The 26,939-nt window shown below is 36.0% G+C and overlaps 1 protein-coding gene across 6 annotated transcripts in view; it reads left to right on the forward strand.

Moving 5' to 3' along the window:
• Positions 1-668: 668 nt before the first annotated feature.
• The window catches only part of IKZF2 (IKAROS family zinc finger 2), a 194,975-nt gene continuing 168,704 nt past the window's right edge, over positions 669-26,939 (forward strand). For 2 of the 6 annotated variants that reach the window (XM_027873834.1, XM_027873836.1), the window contains exons 1-3: positions 1,962-2,035; positions 3,514-3,562; positions 4,386-4,493. In XM_027873834.1, the coding sequence (XP_027729635.1) occupies positions 3,529-3,562; positions 4,386-4,493 (142 nt within the window). In that variant the 5' untranslated portion in view covers positions 1,962-2,035; positions 3,514-3,528. Of the gene's footprint in view, positions 742-1,961; positions 2,036-3,513; positions 3,563-4,385; positions 4,494-26,939 lie in introns of those variants that run through there. The other 4 variants (XM_027873839.1, XM_027873840.1, XM_027873837.1 and 1 more) reach the window with 4 other exon arrangements.

Genomic DNA, 26,939 nt, shown 5'->3' on the forward strand with positions numbered 1-26,939 from the left:
CGCGCGCGCACTCTCTCCTTCTCGCTCTCTTTTGCACACACACACACACACACACTCACGCAGGCACGCACGCACCCTCGCGCTCGCAGCTCCTTGCCCGCCTGCCCTCCTCTCCTCTCCTCTCCTCTCCTCCTCCCCGTCCTTCCCCTCCTTCCCGGTGCCCGCCCGCTCGCCCGCCCCGCGCGTCCAGCCGGCGCTAGGGGAGATGGGCTCGGGCTTGGTAGCCGGATCGGTTTCTCGGGGTTTGACCAGCTGTCCCGGGCTCACCCTGCTCCTCGCTGAAGATGGAGGAAGTAAAAACAGGATTACCCTCCGTTCCAGAGCCACTGCCTTAGTTTCCACAGCCCACCGCAGTGCCCCAACACACACTGGCCACGCAGGGACACCCCGAGAGAGACCCACACAGAGACACGAGAGACCCAGACAGTGAGAGACACTCAGAGAGAGGGAGGAGAGGACCCACTCACAGTAAACACAAACAAAAGGGGGATGGGATTGCCTCCCTGCGTGTCCTGCTGAGGTAAATCTCGCTCGGCGCTGGCTGGCATGGTGGAGAAAGCGAGGAGGAGGAGGAGGAGGAGGAGGAGGAGGCGGAGGAGGCGGAGGAGGAGGCGGCGGCGGCTCGGCTGGATCTGCCCTCACCCGGCCCCGACCGGGGGGCAATGAGCGGAGCCTAACGCGCGCGGGGGCAGGAGGAGGAGGAGGAGGAGGAGGAGGAGGAGGAGGGTGGCAAAGTTAAGGGTAATTATGCAGCCTCGTCTGCACTCGCCGGCTGCGGGTCCGAGGACTTGTTGCTGTTGGCCAGTGATGAGGAGGAGGAAGAGGAGGATGGGGGAGGGGAGGGGGATGAGGCAGGGGGAGGGGAGGAGAGGCTGATGAGTGATAATAATAACAACAATAATACTCCGTTTGCTGGGAAGGAGGGAGGGATGCTGGTCGGGAGCCCGGCTGGGATGGCTCCCAGGGGCGCGCGGGGGATCGGATGGGAGATGCCTTCCTCTCGGTTTTAATTCCTCCCCTCGGATGATCTGTTTCTGGGATGTTAATCGATTAATCAGTTCTCCTCTTCGACTGCTGTCACGGATTGGTGGTGTTTGTTGGTTGGCGTCTGCTCGGTGTTCACTTGCATTTTGCAGCGTGTGTATGTGTGTGTGTATGTGTGTATATGGGGGGGGGTTGCCTCGGATAAACTGCAGTCTTGATAGAAGGGAAGAGCCTGTTGGAATTTATTTTAAAAAATACACACATACAACAACAACAGCCAACAACCACCTGGCATGACACATGTAAAATGCAGCAGCTAAATCACTTTGACAGGATCTAGTGTCTGAGCGAGAGAAAGAGATGGAATTAAGATTTGTGTGTGTATGTATGTGTGTGTGTGTGAAAATTTTGCCAAGGGCCAAAAAAACAGTCCTGTGAAGTTGGCCTAGGTCCCTTGCTAGGTTTTGCCTGACTGTCCCTCCCCCCTCCTCCTCGTCCCTTCCCCCCCCCTTTTTCTTTCAGTTTTCTTGTCTTAGCTTTTGGTCGATTCTTAAGGAACCGGTGGATCAAGTTTTTTCTCTTCTTGTTAATCGCATTGCTGTAGCACTGACTGACCTCTCTCCCTCCCTCCCTCCCTCCCTCTCTCTTTTTTTTTCCTCTTTCCTGAAAGTACATGGTGCCATTCCTGAGTGACTTTTCCTACTAGACCATCCCAAAGGGAGGGGGAGGGGGAGGAGAAGGAGGAGGAGGAGGGGGGGTGTTCCTTCTCCCTCATTTCTTCATTTTGTTTATCAGACGATCTGTTTGCTTGATTTGGGCTCCGAATGACCCACCTGTAAAGTGCCTTCCCTCCTTCCTCGCCTTGAACTCTGCAGGGGGCTTGGCTTGGAGGGGGTAAGGGGCAGTGGGGGGGGCAAGAAACTTCTTTCTTTCTCCGTTTATCTTTACTCCGACATTGTCATCTCTTCTTAAGGAGTTAGAAGAAGCTGAGGTCTCCCGACAGAGCTGGAAATGGTGATGAATCTTTTTTAGTCAAAGGACAATTTCTTTTGTATGTACATTTCGTTCCTGTGCCTTTCCTTTTCTCTTCTTTTCTTTCTTTCCCTGAGGGTTAACTGTTTCACTGATGGGGGAGACTTTCCTGTTCCCCCTGACATTTCTAGCTTTTTAATATATGTGTGCCGGGTGTGTACTTTTTGAAAAGATAAACTTATGTATTTGTAAAAGATCTGAAGAACCTGCTCCCCCTTTAAACTTTATAGATCACTTTCTTTAAAGGCCTTATGTAATGAGTTATTTCAAAGAATTTGATAACAGCACTGCAGGTTGAAATACGTACTGAGCTGAGAATTTGATCTGACTATACCATAAAGAAAGAAAAGTTTTTTTGGGGGGGGAGGAATTGAAGGGAGGGGGGAGGGAAGTGGTTTTGGAGACAAGAAGTGAAGCTGCCTGTTTTCCAGTAAGTAATGGAGAAATTCCAGGAGCCAGGGCTAAATATACTTGGCGATCAATACAGAAATGGCTCATTGTGAATAATTTAGCTGCTGGTGCAGTGAGAGTTTTGAAACTAAAGGCAAAAAGGACCGGAGCCAAAAGGAGAAAAAAAAGAAGTAAAATTCTCCTATGGACATATCAGTTCTTTAAACTTTTCCCATCAAAGAATACAGTTAGATTATTGATCTCTTGTTTTTTTTATGTGAAATAAAAGCTAGGGGGTGTCATCTCGCACAATTTTTTGTGTTTCTGGAGCAGAAGACTTTGTTTTATGTTTGTAGCATATGAAAACAATCCCCAAAACTTTTTTTAAATGACCAAAGGTCGCAATATGTTATGAATACTCAAAATTTAAAATGTATTAGATATAGCATTCAAATCCATGATCTTTCAGGAAATTAATATTGCAGCGCACAGGTGCTCGGACAGATCAAGGGGCGGGCTGAAATGTCAGTGCAAGTGAGAGAGTTGGAAAAGTGCTGCACAAATCTGTGAAACAGACTTGAGCACCAAGTTTTTTGTTTTGTTTTGCTTTGTGTCTCACACCCCACTCCCCCCTTGATTAGAACATGATGAACCAACTTGCAACAATTGTGAATAGAGCTATCTGTTAACTTGGTCGTCCTCAAACCATAATTTGATTGTGGGAACTAATAAATATTAATACACTTAAATCCTAGTAAAAACTGGCATGATTGAAGTGTGACTCTCCCAATTAAATTCATTAAACTAGGTGAAACATTCAGACTTAAAGAGGCATTCTTGCCTTGCTACAGCTCATCTAGATGCACCCTTATCTTCTCTACCCTATCTCTAGCAGGAATCAGATCATTTGCAGAAAGAGTTCAGTGACTTGCAAATGAGCACATAGAGTACACAGTAGTGTGTGTCTTGGGCACAGGTTGTTGCAGTAGACCCAGCAGCAGCAACAGCAATATGGGCTAACTGCTTAGAGCTTCAAATAAGTTAAGCATTTAATGGCAGATAGTGAAAGGAATCATTGTTTTAAGGGTTTACCCTTTTGTTTTGTAGCACTGCACTTTGACTATGGAAACAGAGGCTATTGATGACTATATAACATGTAAGTACTCATTTTCATTAACTTATTAATTCATTAATCACAATCACTGGATTATCCTATAAATTTGTTTAATTCAGTTTGTAGGTATCATTTATAGATCAGGGCTCTTAATTTTATTTTCTCTCTGTTCACAACTTCATAATGAAGATGAGTCCAGGAAAGCAAAAAACAAACTAACCAAAAACACTTAAACTTTAGGCAAGAGCAGGAAAGGGTAAAGAGACATTTTTTGGTAGTATGGGGAACTCATTTAGATAACTAGTTTGGTAAACTCAACATCTTTATACTATAATTTTGTTTCTTTTTTATTTCAAGTTTAGGGGACAATAGATTATACGTGTTTACTAGAAATTTTCTGTGGACTGAAATCTTTTTGTCCCTAACTTTTTTTGAGTCATTTACTGTAGAAAGTATTTAATTCTCTTTTAGTGCATTGACAAGTGGCATCTTGGAATTGCTTATTATAAACAGTGTGGTATCTAGTGATTTAACCAAAATATTAAAAAGAGAGTGTCTTAGGGCTGGAAGGGAGTCTTAGAGATCTTCTTTGCTAATCCTTTCAGTTTATAGACGAGAAATTATATTGTGTGCCTTTTACTATGGCTTTTAGAAATTTATGGTATTTTTAATCCACCCCCTCCATGATGTCTCTTTTTGAATTTCTGTGAATCTAGTTCTGTTCTTTTGAAAAAAAAAATACTGTGTTTAAATTTAAAAGCTATGATACTTAAGTATCCATGAGCAAAAGTTGACAAAATTAAAATGTTATAATTGGATTCTATATGTCAAGTGAACAGAGTCTGAAAGATTTTATTTTTGAAAGCAGGTGACAATGAGCTTTCACCTGAAAGGGAACACTCCAATATGGCAATTGACCTCACCTCAAGCACACCCAATGGACAGCATACCTCACCAAGTCACATGACAAGCAGTAAGTGTTCCTTTTTATGATTTTTTTTTCCATTTCTGTAGTGGAAGATTTGGATTTGTTGGGTTTGTGGGGTCCGTTTTCTGGCTGTGGTGCAGCTGCTGCTATAGATTTTGCTAACTGAAGAAAAGAACAGCACAGATTTGTTCCTGTTCATACTAGTATCATATCTTAAACATGAGCTTGCTTACTAGTTTGAACTATCCCAAGGTGGCTTTTGGGAACTGGTGCTTACCTGTATCAGGTAAGAAATACTAGGATTTACTTGTAATTGGTTGGCTTTCCAGATTTTTAGGATTAGATTTTGTTGTTGTTGTTGTTTGTTGTTGTTGGTTAAGTAATAGGGAAAATGAAACAAAATTTCCCAATGTTTTTTTTTTCTGGTTAAAATGAAATGCATGTTATATTGCTTTGTCATAAATCTGTTATTAGTGGAGAGTGTTAGCCTGTTATCCCTGGGTGTATGTACATGTGTGGGTATCCATATACCTATATATGTGGTACCTATATGCATATACATATATGTATGTGTGTATGAGTATGTGTATGTATATATACACATATATATCTATATATATCCATCTATCTAGCCATATCTCTTTGAAAGTTCTTTCTACACAGCCTTGAAAGTGGATCATAAATGAAAATATATGGTGCTTACTCAATATTCATTTCTTTAATAAAGTGAAAGGGTTTTGTTTTAGATTGTCAAGAGAAGAACTAGGGAGGTATAAGAGGATGGATGGGGCTAGCACTGATGGCCAGTTTTAGCTGATATTTTTGATATAGGGTCATTCACACTCATACTGTTTTAAGCACTACTGGAAACTCTACAAAGATTAGTTTGCTTGCATTCATTTTCAAAAGACAACATACTTTTATTTATTAAGAGCGTGGTTTGTTTCTTGATTCTGGTGTTTTATCAATGTACTTATCAAGGGTAAGTGCTCTATTACTTAGATTCAAAAGTAATTTGAAGTATTTTGTTTCCATATGCTCTCAGTATGTGTTGCCTCCTTTTCTGGGAAGGACACTTTAATTTTTGTAGATAGAAAAAGTTGTATACTTCCGCAGAATTTGAAGGCATTGATTTCATAGAAGAATTTAGCTTACGTATTAATCTACTGATGCATAAACATATTTGCACATTTTTCAATGTCCAAATGAGTAAAACTGTTCCACACTTTATTCTTCCAATTTTCAAATATAACTCAGATTCTTAGAAGCCTCTAAGATGTATGAGGTTTTTTTTTTTTAACCTTCAGTAGAACATATGTAACAATAATATAAAGAATATACTGGATTGGATGCATGTTCTTGTCTCATGTATTTTGCTTTAAATATTCTAACTTCTGTTTTGTAATTTTTATATATTTTATTATATGAGCTAATAGCTTGAAGTTAATTTTATTTTCTTACTAATTGGAGAAACTTCATAGAAGAATCTAATTTTAAAGGGTATTTTAAATTCTCTGTCATGTATCAACAACCCAGTTCTAGTAAATGAATAGACAAGTTTGTGCTAACTTCAGTTTCAGTACAAATAGCACATTTTAGCAGGTTTTATTCTATCTTGATTAACTATGAATTTGGGAAAATAAATTTATACTCGAAAGCCTTAGCTTTCTTATCTATAAGATGTGAGGGCTTCTACCTCTAATATTATTCTACGATAGCAAAGAATGCTTTACATTTTCATTATTATACAGTAGATGAGTCTTATAGGAGTAGATTTTGACTTCTCCATAACTTTTTTTAATCATATGCATTCCCTCAAAGAATAAAAGGTAAATATTTATATCAAAATTGCCATAGTTGACTGTTTGGCCCCTGGGTTTCAAAAAGACAGTATAAATTTGGATAGATGTTAGCTGTTGGTCTGAGACTCTGGTAGAATTTGGGCCAGCTAGTGGTTAAGATCCACAACCACTGGTTGAATTTCAACTGTGAGTTTGCTGTTTAATGCGATTGGTTCCTTCAGTTTTGAATTTCATTTCAGCCTGACATATGCCTAGTTCAAACAGGCATTTTACCTGTCTCTTTTAAGTAAACAGTGCAGAGACCAGACATGATGATTTGAACAAATGAGAGCTGTGCTATTGAAACATTCCAGGTCTTCTCACCCAACAACAGTAAAATTATGTGTTTGGTAAGGAGATTTTTATTTATTAGCCTGTGGCAATTCCGTGTCAGTAGAGTTTTTGGCTAGGTCACTGATGTTTTTGGGTTTTATTCCAAAGGGTTGCAGGTTAAAAATGTTGGCTCTCACTTCAGAGATGTCTGTTGCATGCTTTATATAGCCTCTATTTACAGTATCTAGGTTACCCACTTAGGTGTTAGATGGAGGAGATACCCATTTTTTTTTTCCTTGTGTTAGACCTAAGAGAATAATCAGCATTTTAAATTGTCAAGGCACATGGTAGCAGAGGGCTACTGTTCAGCCTTTCAACTAGAATGGAAAGTTCAAAATTGGTTATTCTAGTGATGTTGATCATTTTTACGGGCGATTTGATCCTTGACTTTACATGAAAGCACTGATGTTTTGGATAGGGAGTTTCCCCGAGTCTTTTCATAGTGTACATCTGGATTGCTAATTGTTATTGAATAACAATACCTTCTGATTTCTAAAATGCATTTTTAGCTCTTCAGTATATTTCTTTATGGCCAACTGCTTTCAAAAATTTAATTGTAATTTTGTAAGGAAACAACATAATAAGTAAAAGAATTGTTTTATCCAAATTCTTATGGAATGAAATTATCTCTAGAAGTGGCACAAAATTGCAATTCAGGGTAAAAAAAAAGAAATAATTTTAAAATAATCAAGAGGAAATAATTTTAAAATAATCAAGAGGTAATTAAAAAATCCAATTCACTAATTTTAATGAAGTAACTAAAGTTATTGTGTTAAGAAGTCAAGGCACAACAGTATCACAGTTATATCTTAGAAAAAGTGGTCAGTGTTACCATAAGGTCACCATGATTTATTTAGTTTTTGGTGTCTACTCTAAGATGAGGGGTGAGTATAACTTGCTGCTAGCTGTTGAATTTTTAAAAAACGGTCCAACTATCATCATTTGACAATGCTAGAGGAGAGAACAATTGATTGGAGAGAAATAAAAGTGCTCTAATTTCCCCACACCTTGTGTATTTAAAGGACGGCTTAGAAAATAATTCTGAAAAGAAGAAATATTAGTGACTGTCACATTCAACAATTAACATTTCCTTGTTTCAACATTGTTTTTCTTAGCATCAGGAAAATCTCTTTGAGAACAAAAAAAATTCTTTCATAGATGGATGGGTACAGTTGCCCAAGATCATTAGTGTATACATACTGAGTTTTCTGACACTCTTAAGTGTCATGAATGACAGTATATTGCTTTATGACTACTGAAAATACATGAATATCATCTGGAAATTTGAATCTGAGACAGAAGTCAGCCAGAACCTTATAAAAATAATCCCTATTGTTTTTGCACATTGGAAGAGACTGACTGTGTATTCTGTCTTTGTGTAAACGTCTTAAAATTCTGCATAGTAACTTCTGATTTGATATTAAACTGTCCAACTGTGTTACTTAGGAAGTTTTACAGATAACTTAAGATTGTGGTTAATCTTCTTTCTCATCCTCTTCTGTTTTTCAAATGAACTGTACATAAGCCTTCTTTATTGATATTTAGATTTTATTAAAATACATATAACATTTGGGAAGTTGCTTTATTTTCTCATTTTAAAACCTTTCTATGGGTGAACAGCTCACCCATTATTCATCATATACCTTAATAACCGTATGATATCAGAAAAAGTTGTTCTTGTTTCACAAGTGATTTACCAGTAATCAGATCAGTGCATGGAGTTTTACTTTTACAAAATGCTTCACATGTATTTTTCTTAGTTCTCGTTAGAACCTAGGATTTTGTCTCTCTGTCTCTGTCTGTCTCTGCCTCTCTCTCTCTCTCTCTTTCTCTCTCTGTGTTTCACACATAGAGAAAGAGGCCCAAGGAAATTAAATGACCTAACCTAGGACGTCCAGTAGCTGAAGGAAATTGCTAAAATTAAAACTTCAGAGTTATCTTTTTGTTGCTTTTGACCATTGAGACCTGTTGTCTCTCACAATTATTACCTCAGATTTCTTCCTGTGTCCAATACTTATACACTTTTAAATAACAGACATTATTATAAGTGTACAAGAGTATTAAAATGAAAGTATTGTGATACTATTAGATTATCCTGTTATGTTTTTAATCTAATGTATTTGTTTTTTACATTGACAGTAGGTTTTGTTTATTCAACAATTTTCTTTTTTTCTAAAATTTTTTAACATTTTAATTTAAAGTTTTAAGTTTCAAATTCTATCCCTCCCTCCCTCTCCTACCTCTTCCCTTAGATGGTAAGCAATCAGATATAGGTTATACATGTGTAATTATATAAAACATTTCCATATTAGTCATTTTGTACAAGGAGACTTGCATAAAAGAAAAAAAAATGAAAGGAAGAAAGTGAAAAATAGTGTGCTTCAGTCTGTATTCAGTCAATCAGTTCTTTATCTGGGGGCAAATTGTATGCTTCATCATTAGTCCTTTGAAATTGTGTTGGATCTTTGCATTACCGAGAATAGCTAAGTCATTCACAGTTCATTAAATAATATTGCTGTTACTGTGTACAACCTTCTCCTGATTCTGTTCACTTCACTATGCATCAGTTCATGTAAGTCTTTCCAAGTTTTTCTGAAATCACCCTGCTTGTCATTTCTTATAGCACAGTAATGTTCCATTACAATCATATACCACAGCTTGTTTAACCATTCACCAATTAATGGGCATCTCTTTGATTTCCAATTCTTAGCTACCACAAAAAGAGCTGCTATAAATATTTTTGTACAAATAGGTTCTTTTCCCTTCTTTTGGATATCTTTGGGATATAGACCCAGCAGTGGTATTGCTGGATCAAAGGGTGTGCACAGTTTTATAGCCCTTTGGGATCTAATGTCCTTTTTTGAGACTAGTTTATATTATAGGACTCACCCAATCTTCTGAGTCTCTTTCTATACTCTAGTTTGTCTGGCATCCATGCTTAGATTTCAGTAGTAACCACCTTGATATGACACCAAATATACTAAACATAAAAATTTTAATTTTAAAATATTTTAGTATTTTTATTTATGTATGTATAAAAATACATCAAACAAAATTAAAAGGCTATTTTCCCCCTTAAAACTGTCACAGAAAAGAATGATAACTTCTATTAGCCTTTTCAAATCAAGAACAGTAACAAAAAAACAAACTTTTTCAGGTTTGAGTAGAAACAAAAGCTCCTGACACATTTTCTTTTCAAATTTCCTTGTCCACTTCTTTTTGGCAGACTTGAGTACAGAGATCTATATAAGTACAATAAGAAAATATATATATATATGTACATATGTATATAGATTATAGAAGAGTTTGCCATCTTCTGAAATTCTCTTTCAGTGATCTGTGATAATTATATATCCAATTATATATTTGAGGGGAGTAATATCAAATGTGAAGCTATTTTAAACCCAAAGAAATGTTAAAATGTAAGTTACCTTGGCATATGGTAGTTGCCATATAAGTTAATATATTTTACACATATTGTACATATCTATCTACCTTCCGCTACTCTTTGTTTTTCTAGTTTTGAATAAATGGTTACGTTATCTGTTAGGTTAGTTTTATGTTCCAAACCAATTCCATGTACACATTTTGTGTCTTTCAAAGTTTGAAAAGTCTCAAAAGTTTTAAGAGTCCAAAGACATAATGAATTGGGTATTTCATATCTTTTTGTTGCTAATTCCAGTATCAACACTGATACTGCTTGTTATTTGTACCTAATGGAATCACTGACCTGGGAAGAAGTAGCATACATTTGATTTTTTGTTTTCTTTATAGAGACGCAGCAGTGTCAAATTTACTCATTGATTACTTTATTTATGCCTTTACATTGATAGCTATATGTCATTGATTAATTTGATAAAATTATTAAGAGAAGTAATGGATATTTATTTCTTATTCCCTTATTTCTAGTATGCGGCATCCTCTAAAGTAGGAAAAAGTTCTCAAAAGGACCACATAGTGATTCTCAGAAATTTAGGTTAAAGAATAAAGAAAAATACTATATTTTTAAAACCTCTTAAGGAAACTTTGATTAAGCAGAATGTAAAGCAGAAATGAAAGTACCTTTTAAAGGATTTCGGAGACATTGACCTCAGTTATGTGTTTTTTGGACGTATGTGATAGCTATCTATTCTACCATCGGTGTTCTAAAAATACTGGGCAGTACGAATGGAAAAGGAAAAAATACCCTGGTAGAGTAACCTATCCCATGTTCAGAAGCAGTTCTTTCTTAGATCTTTCCCATCTAAAATCTAACCTTATTTGACTCTCCTTGTGATACCTGAAATTCTCTTTCAGTGATCTGTGATAAGTATACCTCTAACTGTATATTCGAGGGGAGTAATATCAAATGTGAAGCTGTTTTGAACTCAAAGACATGTTAAAATATAAGTTACCTTGGCATGTGGTAGTCACATGATTTTTGTTGAAATTGAAACCATTAAATAGCTTATATAGACAATTTCAATTTTGCTGTGTGATGTTTAGTTTTGCCTTAAGATTTCTTGAGCAGATGTACATTTTAAAATTTATGAAAATCAATATTTAATTTAATTGAAGTTTGTTTTTCTCCTTCATTTACTTTTTTTCTTTATTACTCTTAAAATAAACTAATTTGCTCTTAAAATTTATGCTAAGTAATTGTCACATCACCTGATCAGTGATCTTATTTCTATTGCTCTAACATTCTGTGTTTCCATAATTGCACCATTAAAGCCAAATTCTATATTGAGATGTATGAGTGCAGACTTCATTGAACTCTATTTGCTTGATGCAACCATTTATGCTATTCTCAAAATTCTGGGTAATTTATATGGTTGACTGACCGGTTTTGAACAAAAACATAGTCTTGTTTTAATATAGTGGCATATTTAATATATTAACTTATATGGCAACATTAAGATAATTCATAAAGTCATACATGCCATACTGTTCAGCATGGCATCAGTCATTATCTAAGTTATTTTTCTGTTATGTGTCTTTGCATGTGGATGTGTAATTTAAAACCAGTGTGGGAGGACTTCTTAGCTACATATCACTTTATTCCATATTCAGAGGCATAGAATATAATATCACAAGATCTTCTTTGGAAAACTTGAATAAAATTCTTAAAGACATAAAAGGTATTATTTGGAATTGGTTTGGAATATACAGTATGCATTCTGAGGGTTTCCTTTTAATAATTTATTTATAGAATTTTGCCCCTGTGGAAGTATGATATATAGATTTAAATCAAACTGCTTTAAGCAGAATAGCTGTGATTACTTACATAATCATAGAATATCTATTATATAATTTTTTTTTTGGTCAGGGCCTGTGATTTCATCAGTATGGAACTCCTGGTGAGGAAATTCCCTTTTCCAATGCATATCAGCAACTCTTCTGGAATTTAATAGTCTCTAAAGAGTTTCTCAGGGTACTGAGAGAATAAGATACCTGTCCAGAATCACTCAGTCAGTATATGTCGGGGGTGTATAAACTATAAGACTAGCCTTCTTTCTACTAAAAAACACATATTGAAACACATTTCTCTCATAATTAGATAGTGCCACTTTAAAAAGGTGCTTAACCAGAGCAGTTAGAAAATTCCACAGCTAAAGTGGAAAATGCTCCCTGTCTATACAATTTCAAAATAGTGACAATGGTCTGTTACGCGTTAGTATTACAGTGGTAAGTAATAAGAGGTGGGGGGTGTTTTCTTATTAGGGAGTTTCAAAGAAATAAGGTATTATAGATGATACTAAACTAGTAAGTCACAGCTTGGGATAGGGGAAGGGGCACTGGGTTTAGAGTCAGGAGATATGAGTTAGAATCTTGATTCTTCTTTGTAACCTTAGGCACATCACTTCCACCCCTTTGGCTCAGTTTCCCTTTCAGTAAATGAAAGGGTGGTATCTAAGGCTGCTTCTATCTGTAGGTCCCATGATTACAACATCTGTGCCTTGAATTGCACTTGAAGCAGTTAAGTGGGCTGTAGTTGTAGAGCATTGGCGTGTGCTGTGCTTTACAGCGTTTGCACTAGTGAATAACTGACCAAATTGCATTTTGTATGCTACACAACATAATCTTTAAAGGTGTCCCCAAATGTAGTAGTGATCCAAGTTTCAAGTCACAGAAACATCAGACAGTAATTAATTAAGGTCAGCACAAAGGAGAGGTCAATGTCAATTTCAGACAAAGGTGGAAGTCACTTCTAATTGTAACCCATCCCAGAGATGAACCTAGGATTTCTTGAAAACTTCAGGTTGCAAAGTCTAGAAGTTAAATTAAATTTAGTTGCTTAAATGATATCAGTTATGGTAATAACATGATGAATTTATATAGTAAAATCTTATCCAGTTCATTAAATGTTTATTAATGCCTGTGATGTGAAAGCCATTGTGGTGGGCACTGAGAATACAAAGACAAAAATGGAAAAACAATCAAGGACTTCATATTCTATTGGAGAATACAACATGCTAATTGTACAATGAACATTGGCTTTGGAGTCAGAAGCCTTGGATTCTAATGCCAGCCCTGCCTCTTAAAACTTTTGTGTCCCTGCGTAAGTCACCTAAGCTCTCTGGGTCTGTTTTTTCATCTATATAACTTCTAAGGTCCCTTCTATCTCTACTTCATGTTCTTATGAGCCCCCTGAGATGAATGAGTATATGTAAGAGAATTTGACAAGTAGAGACAAGTAATAATTATAGGGAGATGGGAAAAAGCTTCCTGTAGAAGATGACACCTGCAGTGGTCCTTGATGGAAGTTAAGGCTTCTACCATGAAGTGTATTTCAGGCTTGTTGTGGAAGTAGGGGGCACAGCCTGTGCAGAAGCACAGAGAGGAAGTACTTGGAATGCTGAGATCAGGGAATAGCAGTTAAGCTAGTTTGACTTGAATATAGAGTACCTAAAGAAGAGCAAAGTGAAATAAGTCTGGAAAGATAGTCTGGAGCCAACCAGTCAGTCGGTAAACATTTATTAAGTATCAGCTATGTGTCAGGCACTGTGCTGAGCACTGGGGATATAAATAAGGTAAAAACCAGACCTTAAACTCGAGTAACTCACAGTCTAGTAGGGAGGAGAACATGCAAATAGCCTTGTACAAATGAGCTATATATAGGATAAAGTGGAAGTAATCAACAACAGCAAGGCACTAGAATTAAGGGAGATTGAGGAGAAACTTGGAGGGAGCCAGGAGGCAGAGATGAGGAAGATCATTTCATGCATGGGAAACAGCCAGTGAAAATGCCCAGGCTTGGGAGGTGGAGTGTTCTTTTAGAGGAACAGCAAGGAAGCCAGTGTCATTAGCTCAAAAAGTGGCAGGGTGGGGGTATAGTGTGTTTGTGTGTGTGTGTGTGTGTTTGTGTGTGTATGTGTGTATGTGTTTTAAGAACACTAGAATGGCTCTGGGGTAGGGCAGGTTATGAAGGGCTTTGGATTCCTACCAGAGGATTCTATATTTGATCCTGGAGGTAATAGGGAGCCATTGGCTATGAAGGGCTTTAAATGCTAAGCTGAGGGGGTTGTCTCTTATCCTAGAAGTCTTAGAAGACTTAAGATTCTTGAGCAGAGGACTGATAATGCTTAGACATGTGGTTTAGGAATATTAATTTGGTAATTGTATGGAGAATGTATTGAAAAGGAAAAGACTGAACACAGAGGCCAAGTAGGTGGCTGTTAACCTTAATTGAGGTAAGAGATGCTACATTCTTGAACTTGGTTAGTGAATATGTGAATGGAAGGAATGAGAGAGATATATGTGAGATTGTGTGGAGTTAGAATTCATAGAACTTCAGAACTGATTAGAAATTGGGGAGGGATGAGAAAGGGAAGAGTCAATAGTGATTGAGGTTGTGAATTGGAGACTGAGGAATGACAGACATATCAACAGAAAAATGGAAGATAAGGATTATTTGTAATTAATTTTTCTTTTGTGTCCAAATGACTTCTTCTGATCTGTTTGCCATATTCCTTATTACCCCTTGCTGATATGCCATAAATTGTCTTTTTGTTCACATATAGGGTGGACTAGACGGGCTCGAAAGTCCTATTCAATTCTTAATATTCTGATAGAAAACTCATAGAAATATCTCAAAGATCCTTACCATCTAAATTTATTTAACAAAGCCTTTAAGTTATTATAAACTTCAACCCAGGATCTATCTAATTTGTTGCGGACTTAAATTGTTCCTAAATTGTTACAAACTTGAGTGTAATAGCCCTTCCAGGCTGTGAAATTCTTTGATTCTATGAAATCCTGAATTGTTGTTGTTATTATTTAGTTGTTTTTCAGTCATGTCTGACTCTTTGTGACCCCGTTTGGGGTTTTCTTGGCAAAGATGCAGGAGTGGTTTGCCATTTCCTTCTTCAGCTCATTTTACACATGAGGAAACTGAGGCAAACAGTGTTAAGTGAGCTGCCCAGGATCACACAGCTGGTAAATGTCAGAGGCCAAATTTAAACTGAGATGGATAGAGTGCTTCGCGCCACCTAGCTGCTTGTGAAATTCTGAATTAGCAGATTGTAATTATAGTGACCACTCTTAGTATTTATTCATCTCATGTTTTTAAGGCTTGTTTTCTAGCAATCACCCATTTGAAGCTACTACCAAAAGCATGTGCAGTTGAATTATACTTCAGTTGACTTTTCTTTACTGTTCCCCATGTTGAGTAGAACAGAGAATTACTATAACATAACATTTTAATAAGTTGGTGTTCTGTAGATCTTCATCATTGTCATTTTGTCATTGCTTCCTTGTATAAATGAAATCATATTTACCTTTGAACTTAATGACAATAACTTTGCCTGATTCTCACCAAGTTACCAGTTTAAGGGATATAATTTAATAATGTTTCAAAGAACTATGAAGTTACATCCCTTTTGGGCTATGGAATATTTCTGGGAGGTCCATATACCAAAGGAATCACAAGTCCTAACTCCATTTCTATTCCTATCCCTATAATTTGTACTTTAAAAATGGTTTAGGGAGCCATCCATACCACTACATCATAGGATTCTGGTTCTTTAATGAGTACCATTTTTGCATATCAGTCATCAGTAATCATGTATCAAGCACCTACTTTGTGCCAAGTACTGTCCTACAAATCTATTAAATGAAACAGTTCCCTACTCAGAAGAAGCTTAATTCATAATAGGTGAGACAAATATGCCTGTAAGTAAATATAGAATAAATAGAAAGATAATAAATATAAAATACTTAGGGAGGGAGGACATAAGCATTGGAGGACTATTTTGAAAACTATTGTATGTATTGAGTTTAACAGGTTACTGAAATAAAAGATGATTACTATGCAGCAATTAGGCAAATTTTTAAAAAGCAATAATAAATGTTAATTTGTGTATAGCTAAGAACTAGGAAGATAATTATGAGACTAATTTCATCTGTCTTTAAACTCTCATAGTATAAATTACTATCTATCTAAAGCGTGACGAATTAGCAATCGAATGATAAACTTTAAGTTCACTTCTTTGAAGGCAAGAGAACTTATCTTTCTAAATAAATTCGTGTATTATAGTAAAACTGTGAGATGTAACTTTCTAATTTATCATTATCTATTACTAGTCTAATTGACTAGTAGGCCCAGAAGATAAAATAAAAACTTAAGCAATTTTATGCAACGTCATCCTATTTTTTTGTTCGATTCAATTTAGTAAAACAACTGTATGGTCTACAGGAGGGTGTGGGAATATTTGAAGAGGAGAGAAATAATAATAATGTATTTCATACAAATGTAATCTTCAGTTTAATTAGTGTGATATTTTCACTGAAGTTTGATAAATGAGTATTTTCTTCTAGGCTAGTTTGTCATTCATATTAAATATTTAAAGACACTACTATCAGTAACATAACATTTCAACCACTAGTATTTTCAGTTTCACTTTTTTGCTTTGTCCATTAGTATTTTTAAACCATTATTATAAATTAAATATGGACAACAAAACCAAACAACAAGATAAAAGTGCAAAAAATAGACGATATCTTATCGCAAATCTTATAGCAAGGCAGAACCAAAAGAATTAATAAATATCAGCAAGCAAAGAAATTCTCTTGTTCTTTGTCGCTTTCCAGGCTTGCCCAAAGTTTTGGCCACTTTTCCTTTAAAAACAGCAAAACCAAAAATTTAGTTGTAGTTAGTGTTTATTTTAAAGATATGGTTCTGCTAATTTTACTTTATATCATTCGTGGATGTCTTTCCATATTTTCTTTATGATTCACATTTATCTTTTCTTGCAATGTAGTTTTCTAAATTTACATATAAGGCAATTTCTTAATTGACCTGATACTGTGACCTTTCACTTAAAGGTATGCACTTTGAAAACATATGTAGATAGATAAATATGTAGAGGTATAAATCTTAATAATATAAATAGAAGAGATTAAGGGTTGTCATCTAGAAGGAGTAGACTTGTTCTTCATGGCCCTTGATGACAGTCTGAAGAGATTAATGGGTGTAAATTGCGAGGAGGGCAAATTTCAACTTGATTTAGCTAACCAAAAGTGGAATGGGCTACCCTGGTAAGTAAATTAGTTCTTTCTTATTAGTCACCTTGAAGCAAAGGTTGCATGAGTAACGATCAGGTAGGTTATCGGGGATTTTTGTTGGACTAGATGTCCCCTGCGGTCTCTCAATTTTGACAATCCATGATTCTATGATGACTTTGAGGTACCCATGAGAAAGAATTGTTACAACTTATGATACCTACAAATCAATCTGGGAACAGTGTTGTTTGTATTTAATATCCTATGGGAATCAAAGATTTTATCAGAAGTTTGCATAAAATTTCTCTACTTTTCATATTCATCAATTTTAATCTTCTATGAATCATACCAGTTGAGTTTTAAGCTTGACTTTAAAGAGATCCTGTAGATTAATAAGATATGTAATTAATTTGATTACCAAGCATAATTAATTTCATAATGTCTTATTATGATGTATGATATTAGTAAAGTGTTTTTTTGCTTAACTTTTCAGAGTATATGCATTGTAGGAACTGTAATTGTGAGGTAGATAAAATTTGTGTGCTGCATCTAAACAGTTTGTCAATATAAAAGTAAAACTAAAGTTGCTTCTGTTATCTTTTTATTTTTAAATTTAAAGTGAGGAAAGGCTAATGATGAGGAATGTTATAGGACAGATTCTCATTCAGGTTCAGTCTAATTGGAATAGAAGGTCCCTAAGGTCCATTTTAATTTTGTGATTCTGTAATGACTTTGAGGAACCTGTGGGGAGTATTTGTTGTAAACTGTAATACCTATAGATCAATATGCGGTGGATTTGCTTGTACTGAACAACCAATGGTAGTCATAGGCTTTATAAAAAGTATACATACAACTTCTATATTCTTCATATTCATCAACTTAATAAATTTAATTTTGATTGGCATATCAGAACCCAATTTCTTTAATCTGTGTTCTTCAACATTTTTTCTTTTGTACCTCTCCACTACAATTATCATGTATTATCATGTGTTAAAGATGTACGTGTGTGGATCTTATCCCCTTTCCTTGATTCAGTAAATCTTGGGATTGTGTTTCATATGAATTGTCTTCCTTTATGATCTGACCACAGTAATGCTTTAAATAAATCCTAGTTGACTTAAATTATTTGTAGAAAAACTATTGAAAATTATTATGAATTGCATAGTTGGCTGGGGCCAAAGGGATGTTCGTGACAATCTTAATGCGAGGTCTTAATTATTTTAATAACTTTCCAGTAGGAGTCAGTGGGAGTTGCCTTTTAAATGTATTTTGTGAATTCTAAAGCAAAGCTATAGGAGGTATAGGTAATAGCTAAATTAGAAAGAAGACGATGGGACCTACATTGAGGTAGCTCATGTGCCTGTGACAGAATTGTAGGTAAGGATGTGTTTGTAGAGAGAATGGTGGGCAAGAGAGGGAAATGGAGCCCAGGATATCAGCCTGAGAAAGAATCTTAGAAGGAAAAAGTAGAGAAGGAGATCTCAGAGTCTGAACAAAGACAGAAAGAAAAAGAGAGGGAAGAAGGAAGGGAGAGACAGAGGAAGAAAGGAAGGAAGAAGAGAAGGAAAGGAGAAAAAAAAGCTGGAAGAGGTAGTAAGAGGGATACAAAATGTCATATCTGAAGTATAGTGGCAGAGGACAGAGCCTGCTGCAGTAGGTAGAAGAAAGAGGAATAGAATATTTAGGATACTTTAATGAAGAGAACACTGTCTACGTCAAAACTTGAGTGAAAAAATAGAAAGAAAACATAAAGTACCGTGGCAGAATAGTCAGGAGGATATGTTAAGCGAGACGTGCTTGTAGGTATTTTAAAGTCTATACTTTCTTTAAGAGGCCAAATAGTATTTTTATACTCTGCCTAGGACGGGGTACTCTGATACACCTAAGCAGGAAAGAACCTTACTCTTCTACATCCTAGAAGAGCAGTTGAGCAAGGTAACTTGATCTGGGAATAGAGAAGGAATAGCCCTGGACAGCAGTCATCCAGAGGTTAAGGACTAAAAAAAAAAAAATTGATGGACTAAAGGGAGTGATACTTTGTCATACTTGGAAACATATATTTAGCACTTTCAGTCTTGGCACTCACCTGTGGAAGAGATGACATGTTAATCTGGGGCAAAACTAATTGTTCATGAAATGTAGATTTCTTTACTATTTTTACCCTTAAATTTTCCCATACTGAAATAATAAAGTTTAGATCCATGTACTAGGCTGCCATAGTCATTCAAAAAGCACAGAGGTATGGTATGGTGGACAGACTTAAGTGGATGAAGTAGTAGAAACATCAACATAGAAGAATTAAAGAGACCCTTCCCATAATCTTGTACTAACCTCATGCATTTATACTCCCTCAACTTTTTTTTCAGCTATAATAGAACTTAGTCTGTCCAATCATATGACAATATTGAGAGGCAAGGGACACAAGGTCGTAGAGCCAGCATGTATCCCAGGCAAGACTTGAAACCAGATTTTCTTGCAGCTCTCTACCCACTGCATACCACTGCCTCAAGGTGGTACAAATGTTATCCTCATTTTACAGGTGAGATATTAAGGTGCAAAGAGAGAATGACTTGCCCATGGTCATACAACTAGTGATGGACTAATGTTTGACACAGAATTGAGTAGTCTTTCCTGTCTATTCCATGGCTGCCCCTCTTTGCTTAATAAAAATACCTCAATTCATTTAAAATCCACAGATAATGAATTTGTCATAATTTGATTAGGCCTGGATTGAAGTTTACTTTTGACCTTGGGCTTACTAATAATAAGCAAATGAATAATGGGAACAAGATCTATTGTGGGACTGTTTCACATATTTAAGATAAGTTACTTTTGAGCATTTAAATTAAGGGTTCTTAGCCTAGGGTCTCTGAACTTTATTTTTTGAAAGATTTTCACAAATATATTTCAATATAATGGGGTCCTTTTGTAATCCTATATACTTTATCTTATGTATTTAAAATATTATTTTGGGGAAGGGCCGATAATACAAAAAAGGTTAAGCATCTCTGATTTGAATAATACCTTTTATTTTTGTAAAAACTCTTTATACTTTTCGAAGCATAGTTTTGTTTGTTATGCAGAGTCCTCTGAATTAAATTATGTCCTATCCATTCATTAAAGCAGTCAGAGAAGCACCACTTTTTAACAATAATTTGTTAGTATTTAGTTTGAGTTACTACAAAATAATACTTTATTTTCTTAGCTAAGCTTGGAGAGAAGAATAACAGATTGACTAATAAACAGATGATGAATTCTTTGATGATGACTATTAATAAAATTTTGTAAAAATGCAAAATAGCTCTCAGTATGGGAGTGCCCTTTCTTCCTTGGAAATGGTGGTGTTAAGAGTGGGGAAAAAGATTACGAGTGGTGCCTAAAATAACCATTTTTAAAGTGTCTCTGAACAGAAACTTAACTGTGTGTAAATGGAAGTTTTTTTCCATTGTCTAATACTTCACTAATGGAAGAAGTGAACCACATCCGTGTTGCTACAAAGTATTAAAAGGACTAAAGGAAGTCACCTAGTACATATGACACATCTTTTAAGGAGAATTCATGGAAAGACATGAACAAAAATTGCTCAAAATAAGATAAAGATAAGTTCTAATTTGCAATGGTAGAAAGAGTGCCCACACAGATTGATGCGGCAAAGAAATTTCACTAGTTGACCAGCTAAGTCTCTCTCCTGTCTTTCTTCCCTCTTCCTTTACCAGGTAGAACAAGTGAGTTTTTGCCATTATTTGTAAAAAAAAAAAAAAAATCCACTAGTGATTAAATGTATCTGTTGACTGTTCTGTGACTAAATAGAAAAAAAAAGTAAGTAACCAACCAGATGGTTTTGTTAAAGAGTCTTTAAATATCAACTCTAGACAAAAATAGCACAAAACTGTTTAACCCCTAAAGCAACTAGCATATAGATAAATCATAGCATTCACAATTTTACACAGGCAGAACTCATGAGGGATATGTGTCTAGTTTGTTTTTGGTCATCACCAATAAGTGTTAGTCTAAGCAGACTATAGTTTGTATAATATCTAACATCTAGACGATTGATTTTTTAAAAATCTTTTCATTCTATATCTTGGTGCTATATAGACAGGACTTCAAAGTCCTGGTTTTTGAATAGAAGCGCTTAGACATGACACAATTATTAATTCTGTTGTATTCAAATCAATTACCAAAGAAATAAAACTAAAATTACCTAATTAAAGTGAATCACAAATAAACCTGCTTTGTTTGTGAGGGGAATAATTGAAATGGTAATTATGCAGTGATAATGCATTTCTTGTGAAGATGGCAATTTAAAAGCTTTGCTTGTTTGGTGGCTTTTGTTTGGTGGTAGGGCTTGGATGGGAGACTTCTGATTGGCTTCTTTATCTAAAGTTATTCAGAATACCTCTTTAGAGTGAATACCTTAACCAGGACTGTCTAGAGGGGTACTAACAGGATTCTAGTACCTTTTGGGGATTTCTTCAGTTTCAGATTTAGGTGACATGTTTCTTATACCATAACTAATTTTCCTATGACCTACCTGAAATTCTCAGAACTATAAAATAGATTAGAGGTATGACGCTGTTTTCTGATGCCTTACACATGGTCTGAGAACTGGATATTATCCCATGAAGTCTTTGCAGTAAAATATGTAAGCATACTAGGATTAGGATACTTGGTAAAAAAGACATTTTAAGCATCAGTAGATAAAATTAGATGCACATTAATGTCTGAAGTTTAAATTTTATTGATATTGCTAAAGATGGTTTAAAACCAATGCCATGGTTTTAATAAAGTTAAAAAAGTAAAGTCTAAAATCAAATGAAACTTATTATATGATACCTCAATTATTTAGGGACTGGTTAACCTAGAGTAACCTCATTTGGCTTCAACACTCCAGTTACTCCAGACACTGTCAGAATGGATCAAAATTGTCAGGGGGTCTGGAATCATCTTGTCTTCCCCGGATTCTTTGAAATCATTGGGATAGTCCTATCTCTGGAATTTATAATCTTACAGAAGTTCTAAATAAGGGTCTCACATCAACATGTACCACATGAAAAGACTCAGATGACTGGCCAACACCCCAAGTCTTATTGACATTCTGAAGGGCTTCAGAAACTTCTCATGGTTGACTTGTTGAATACGTATAAATATCATTTCTCAAACGTGATGTTCACATGGGTATATGGCAGCTAATAACATGTATACACCTGCAAATACTCCAATGAAAGAAAAGTATATGCTACTGAACCAATAAAAAGAAATGAATTTCATACCAATTTGGTTATTTGTTAGAAATGATACTAAGAAATTTGTTTGGGGAATGTGCTTGAAGTTACACTCTGGTTTTGGTGTAACCACAGAATTCTAATATTCATCGTCTTCACTGTTGTAGATCAGGAAATGGCTATAACAAATAAACCTGGAAAAGGTGCTTGGACAATGCTGTGTATTTGGCTCATAAGTTGTTGACTGAGTGCCATGACTTGCTTAATTCTTTTTTTTTTCTTTTTTTGGGTGAGGCAATGGGGTTAAGTGACTTGCCCAGCGTCACACAGCTAGTAAGTTGTCAAGTGTCTGAAACTGGATTTGAACTCAGGTCCTCCTGACTCCAAGGCCAGAGTTCTAACCACTGCACCACCTAGCTGTCCCTGTCCCGGTTAATTATAAAGAAAATATTAGTTTTAAAGAATCTTGCAAAAACTTTTGCAAATGAACAAGAGGAAAGAAAAATAACTGGATAAACTGTAACATGAGTAAGAAACTGCCATTTTTGGACACAGTATTGTGTGATCTGCTATGTATTCCAAAGCTCACATTCTGAAAGCAAGAGTTTGAAAATTACTTAAAAGTTAATTCAAAAAATATATTTGTTTCAGTGGTGCCCAGTAACATATCCTCTCTCATATGTTTTACTGTTGAAGATATTTGTGCAAGAGATTGGTAGATATTTTTTGTTAGCCAGTGGACAGTTTTTATAAGTGAATTGTTAATATATTGATAGACCCAATGATATGAGGTCACTTTTTTGCTTTTGTAACATGTGAGAGGATTTTATTACTACATCTTTAAGATAACTTTAAGATTAGGGCAGTGTTATTGGGGGAGGGGAGAGCGGAAGAGAGAGGAAGGGGAGAGAGAGAGAGAGAGAGAGGAGTTTGGTATAATGGACAAGGAACAGACTAAAACCTAGAAGTACCTGGATTCAAGATCTGCCTGTGACACACACTAGCTTTGTGACCCTGGGAAAATCACTTAACCTCTCAGTGTTTTGAGCAACTCTCTAATCAATGAATCAACAAGTATTCATTAAGTACCCACTGTGTGTCAGCACCTGTACAAAGCACTAGAACAACAGGTGCAAAGAATGAAGCAATCCCTATTTGTTTAATAGAAGGGACAATTTTGCATATAAATATATACAGCATATATACATACATATAATACACATTTTCTTTCTGTGCATATATACAAAGTTAATAAATGCACACACACAGATAGATGTACACAAAGTGGTTAAATATGAAATCAAATTTGGAATGGGAGCACTAGAAGTTGAAAGGGAGAATCAGTAAAAGCTTCGTTTAAAAGATGGTATGTGAGCTATGGTATAAAGGAAGAGAAGGGGCGTACAATACAGGTAGGTAGGGTGGCCAGTGCAGAACCACAGACATGATGAAGTATTGTGTGTGAAGAACAGAGAGAAAGGTGGATTTCAGAGTTCAGAAGAGTTATAGAGAAGGTGCCAGTCTGACCTTGCAGAGGGACATTTCCTCATCTGGAAGATCCCTATCCAAATAAAATAACAGGTTCAGACCCTATCCCCTATCTTAAAATTTTTTTTTCATTGCTTAGTTTCTTCCCATTCTTCTAAAATTGTTTTTCTCTCAAAGCATAATTATATGTTCTGTGAAATCTTTTGAAATTTAACTTGGTTGGTTCAAGGTTATTTGGATCAAATCTATGCCATATAACTTTGACCCTTAGGAGAAGGAAATTCACCTCCTACAAGACGTAGTTGAAATGAAAATGCTTGTATCTATATAGTCATGCTAGAAAATTCATGTAGGAGTTATACTTTAATGACAATAGTTCCTATTAATTTTGATGCAGAAAGAATACCCTTTTAAATAATCATTCTATAATTTTCTATTTGTTTGCTGTTGTTTTTGGAGTTTTTCAGTTCTGTCTGACTCTTTGTGACCCCATTTGGGGTTTTCTTGGCAAAGATACTGGGGTAGTTTGCCATTTCCTTCAGCTCATTTTACATATGAGGAAACTGAGGTAGGAGGCTGGATTTGAACTCAGATCTTTCTGACTCTAGGCCTGGCGCTCTATCCACTGTGCCACCTAGAATATTATTTTATAATTTTCTATTTCCATTTCTCTTTATTATATAAATGGGTGGAATTGATTTACTGTAAAAGACTTTCAACTGCCAAAAAGGTTGTTTTTAATAACAACCAAAATACCTTTAAATATAAGAATGCTATAGGTCAGAAGTCCTGAATTTCCCTAGTTTTTACTCCTTGTCATACCATTTACATGAATACTCAGAGCAAACTTTGTTCTTTTAACAGAAGAATATTAAATATATTATTTTATGCTTCCTCTTCCCTTATAAAAAATATGGAATGAAACATTGTAGCTAATCACAAAACACTCCCCACACTTTTGCTGTCTGCATCCTTCTCAAATTTGAATATTGTCCATCACAAGTCTTGAAACTCTTTTCCCCACAAAGCAAGGTAGTACCAGAAACAAAACTTAGGACAATACAGTACAATACAAAACAATAATATAATTCAGTGCAATATGATTTAATTCAACAAGAATATATTAAGGACTTACTATATTCAAAGCACTGTGCTAGGTGTGGGTTAGATACAAAATAGTAAGAATTTTTCATTCTATGACATTTAGTCAATTGGCTGGTATTTATCAAGTGCCCCATGTGAAGTGTCTCATATGGGTATAAATACACAGATTGTTCAGCTATGGTAGCAAACACTTATAATTCCAGCTGCCAGGATGTTGAGACTGGTGGATTACTTGAGTTTAGGAGTTCTGAGATACAGTGGTCTAAAATCAATTGAGGGTCCACACTAAGTTTGGCACCAATATAATGATCCCTGGGTAGTGGGAAACTACCAGACTGCCTTAGGAGGGACAAAATGGCCTAAGTTAGAAACAGCATGTCAAAGATTTTGTGCTGATCAGGAATTGAGTCTGGTTTGGCACTGGCCATTAAACTCCCAACATGGGTGAGATGGAGAGACACAGTCACAAAATAAAACCAAACAAAAATAAAACAAAGTCAAAAACATAAGTACAGAAAGTGAAACAATCCCATCTCTCAAGAATTTTACATTCATATGGGGATGGGGAGTAAAACTGTTTCTTGTATAAGTGTTTCCAGAATAAATACACATAAGGGAGTTAAATACAAACTGTTGACATAAGAAAAGGCTTCATGGTGAAAGTAGTACTTGAGTGTGTCTTTAAGGAAATGAGGGATGTCAAGCAGTAAAAGTGAAAATGTTTATTTGTGGGGAACAGAGAGAAGGCCAGTTTGCTGTGATCATAGATTACAGCGGGGTGAGTACTGAAGCTGGACAAATAGGTTGAGTCTAGATTGTCAACTAAATAAATGAGATTCCATTTTGTCCAACAGGCAATAGAGTTCCATTGCAGTTTTCTGAAGAGGGCAATAACATGGTCAGATCTATGCTTAAGAAAAATCATTTGAAGCTATGTGGAAGATGGTTTAGACTGTAGATTCTAGACGAGACTGTAGAGTACAGAGTGATTGGAGGCAGGGAGACCAACGAGAAGGTGGTTGCAGTTACTTAGGTTCTAGGTCAGGATCATTAACTTAGAACTGGAAGGAACCTTAGAAGGCATCTAGTTCAAACCATTCATTTCTCAGGTGAACTGAATCCTAGAGAAGGTAAATGACTTGCTCGAGGTGACACAGGTAGTGAGTGATAGAGCTCGGATGTGAGCTAGCTGTCTTCTCTGGCTCCACAACAGTATTCTTATCACTGAACCACACTGCCTCTTATTTGTTGGGTTGAATTTAAGAGAAGTTGTGGGCAGTAGTAAGATTTCAGCAACTGATTGAATATATGGGTTGAGGGGGGAGAAAGAATGGGAGTCTCCGCTGTCCCTGTGTAAGAGGAGAAAGAAAGGAATTAGTGGTAATTTCGGAAGAACTATGAAACAGTATCCATTACTCAGTTACACTCGCGCACACACGCGCACATACACACACACACACACACACACTCATACTCATACTCAAGTATTCCTTTTATTACCTCCACTATAGCTATATTCTTAGTGTTCTGTCTCTTCTAGGGATTTTCAATTTTCTTTAATCTCCTGTGCCATTTCTTGTCTTTCTTTGCCTTCTCCCTCTGATATTCTAGTATTCTAAAATACCTTTCCTCCCTTGACCTTACACCTGCTTTACCAGTCACCAAACCCAGCTAACCCCTTCCTCACCCATATTCCTTCTTAATTTTCAGGATACCAAACATTTCTGGAGAACTTAATGATACTCTCCTGATTGAGATGTCTTAGAATTCATGATATATAAACTCAACCCTGCCCTCAATGCTGCCTTTTCAGTCTTTTAATTCATAAGGACTCCCTGATGTGGTCACCACAGAAACCATTTTCAAACTTGTACTTGTTTCAAATCTCCAACCCCTATTCCAAATCCCTTCTGGAAGACAATGTCACGCCCTAATTTATCGAGAAGACATAGTCATCTCATGAACTCCCTCATTTCCCTTCTTCCATGCCCTAAAAACCTTTCTGTCCCTTCACTCAC

Source organism: Vombatus ursinus, unplaced genomic scaffold (genome assembly GCF_900497805.2).
Source record: "Vombatus ursinus unplaced genomic scaffold, bare-nosed wombat genome assembly UNPS02014802.1, whole genome shotgun sequence".
NCBI lineage: Eukaryota > Metazoa > Chordata > Mammalia > Diprotodontia > Vombatidae > Vombatus > Vombatus ursinus.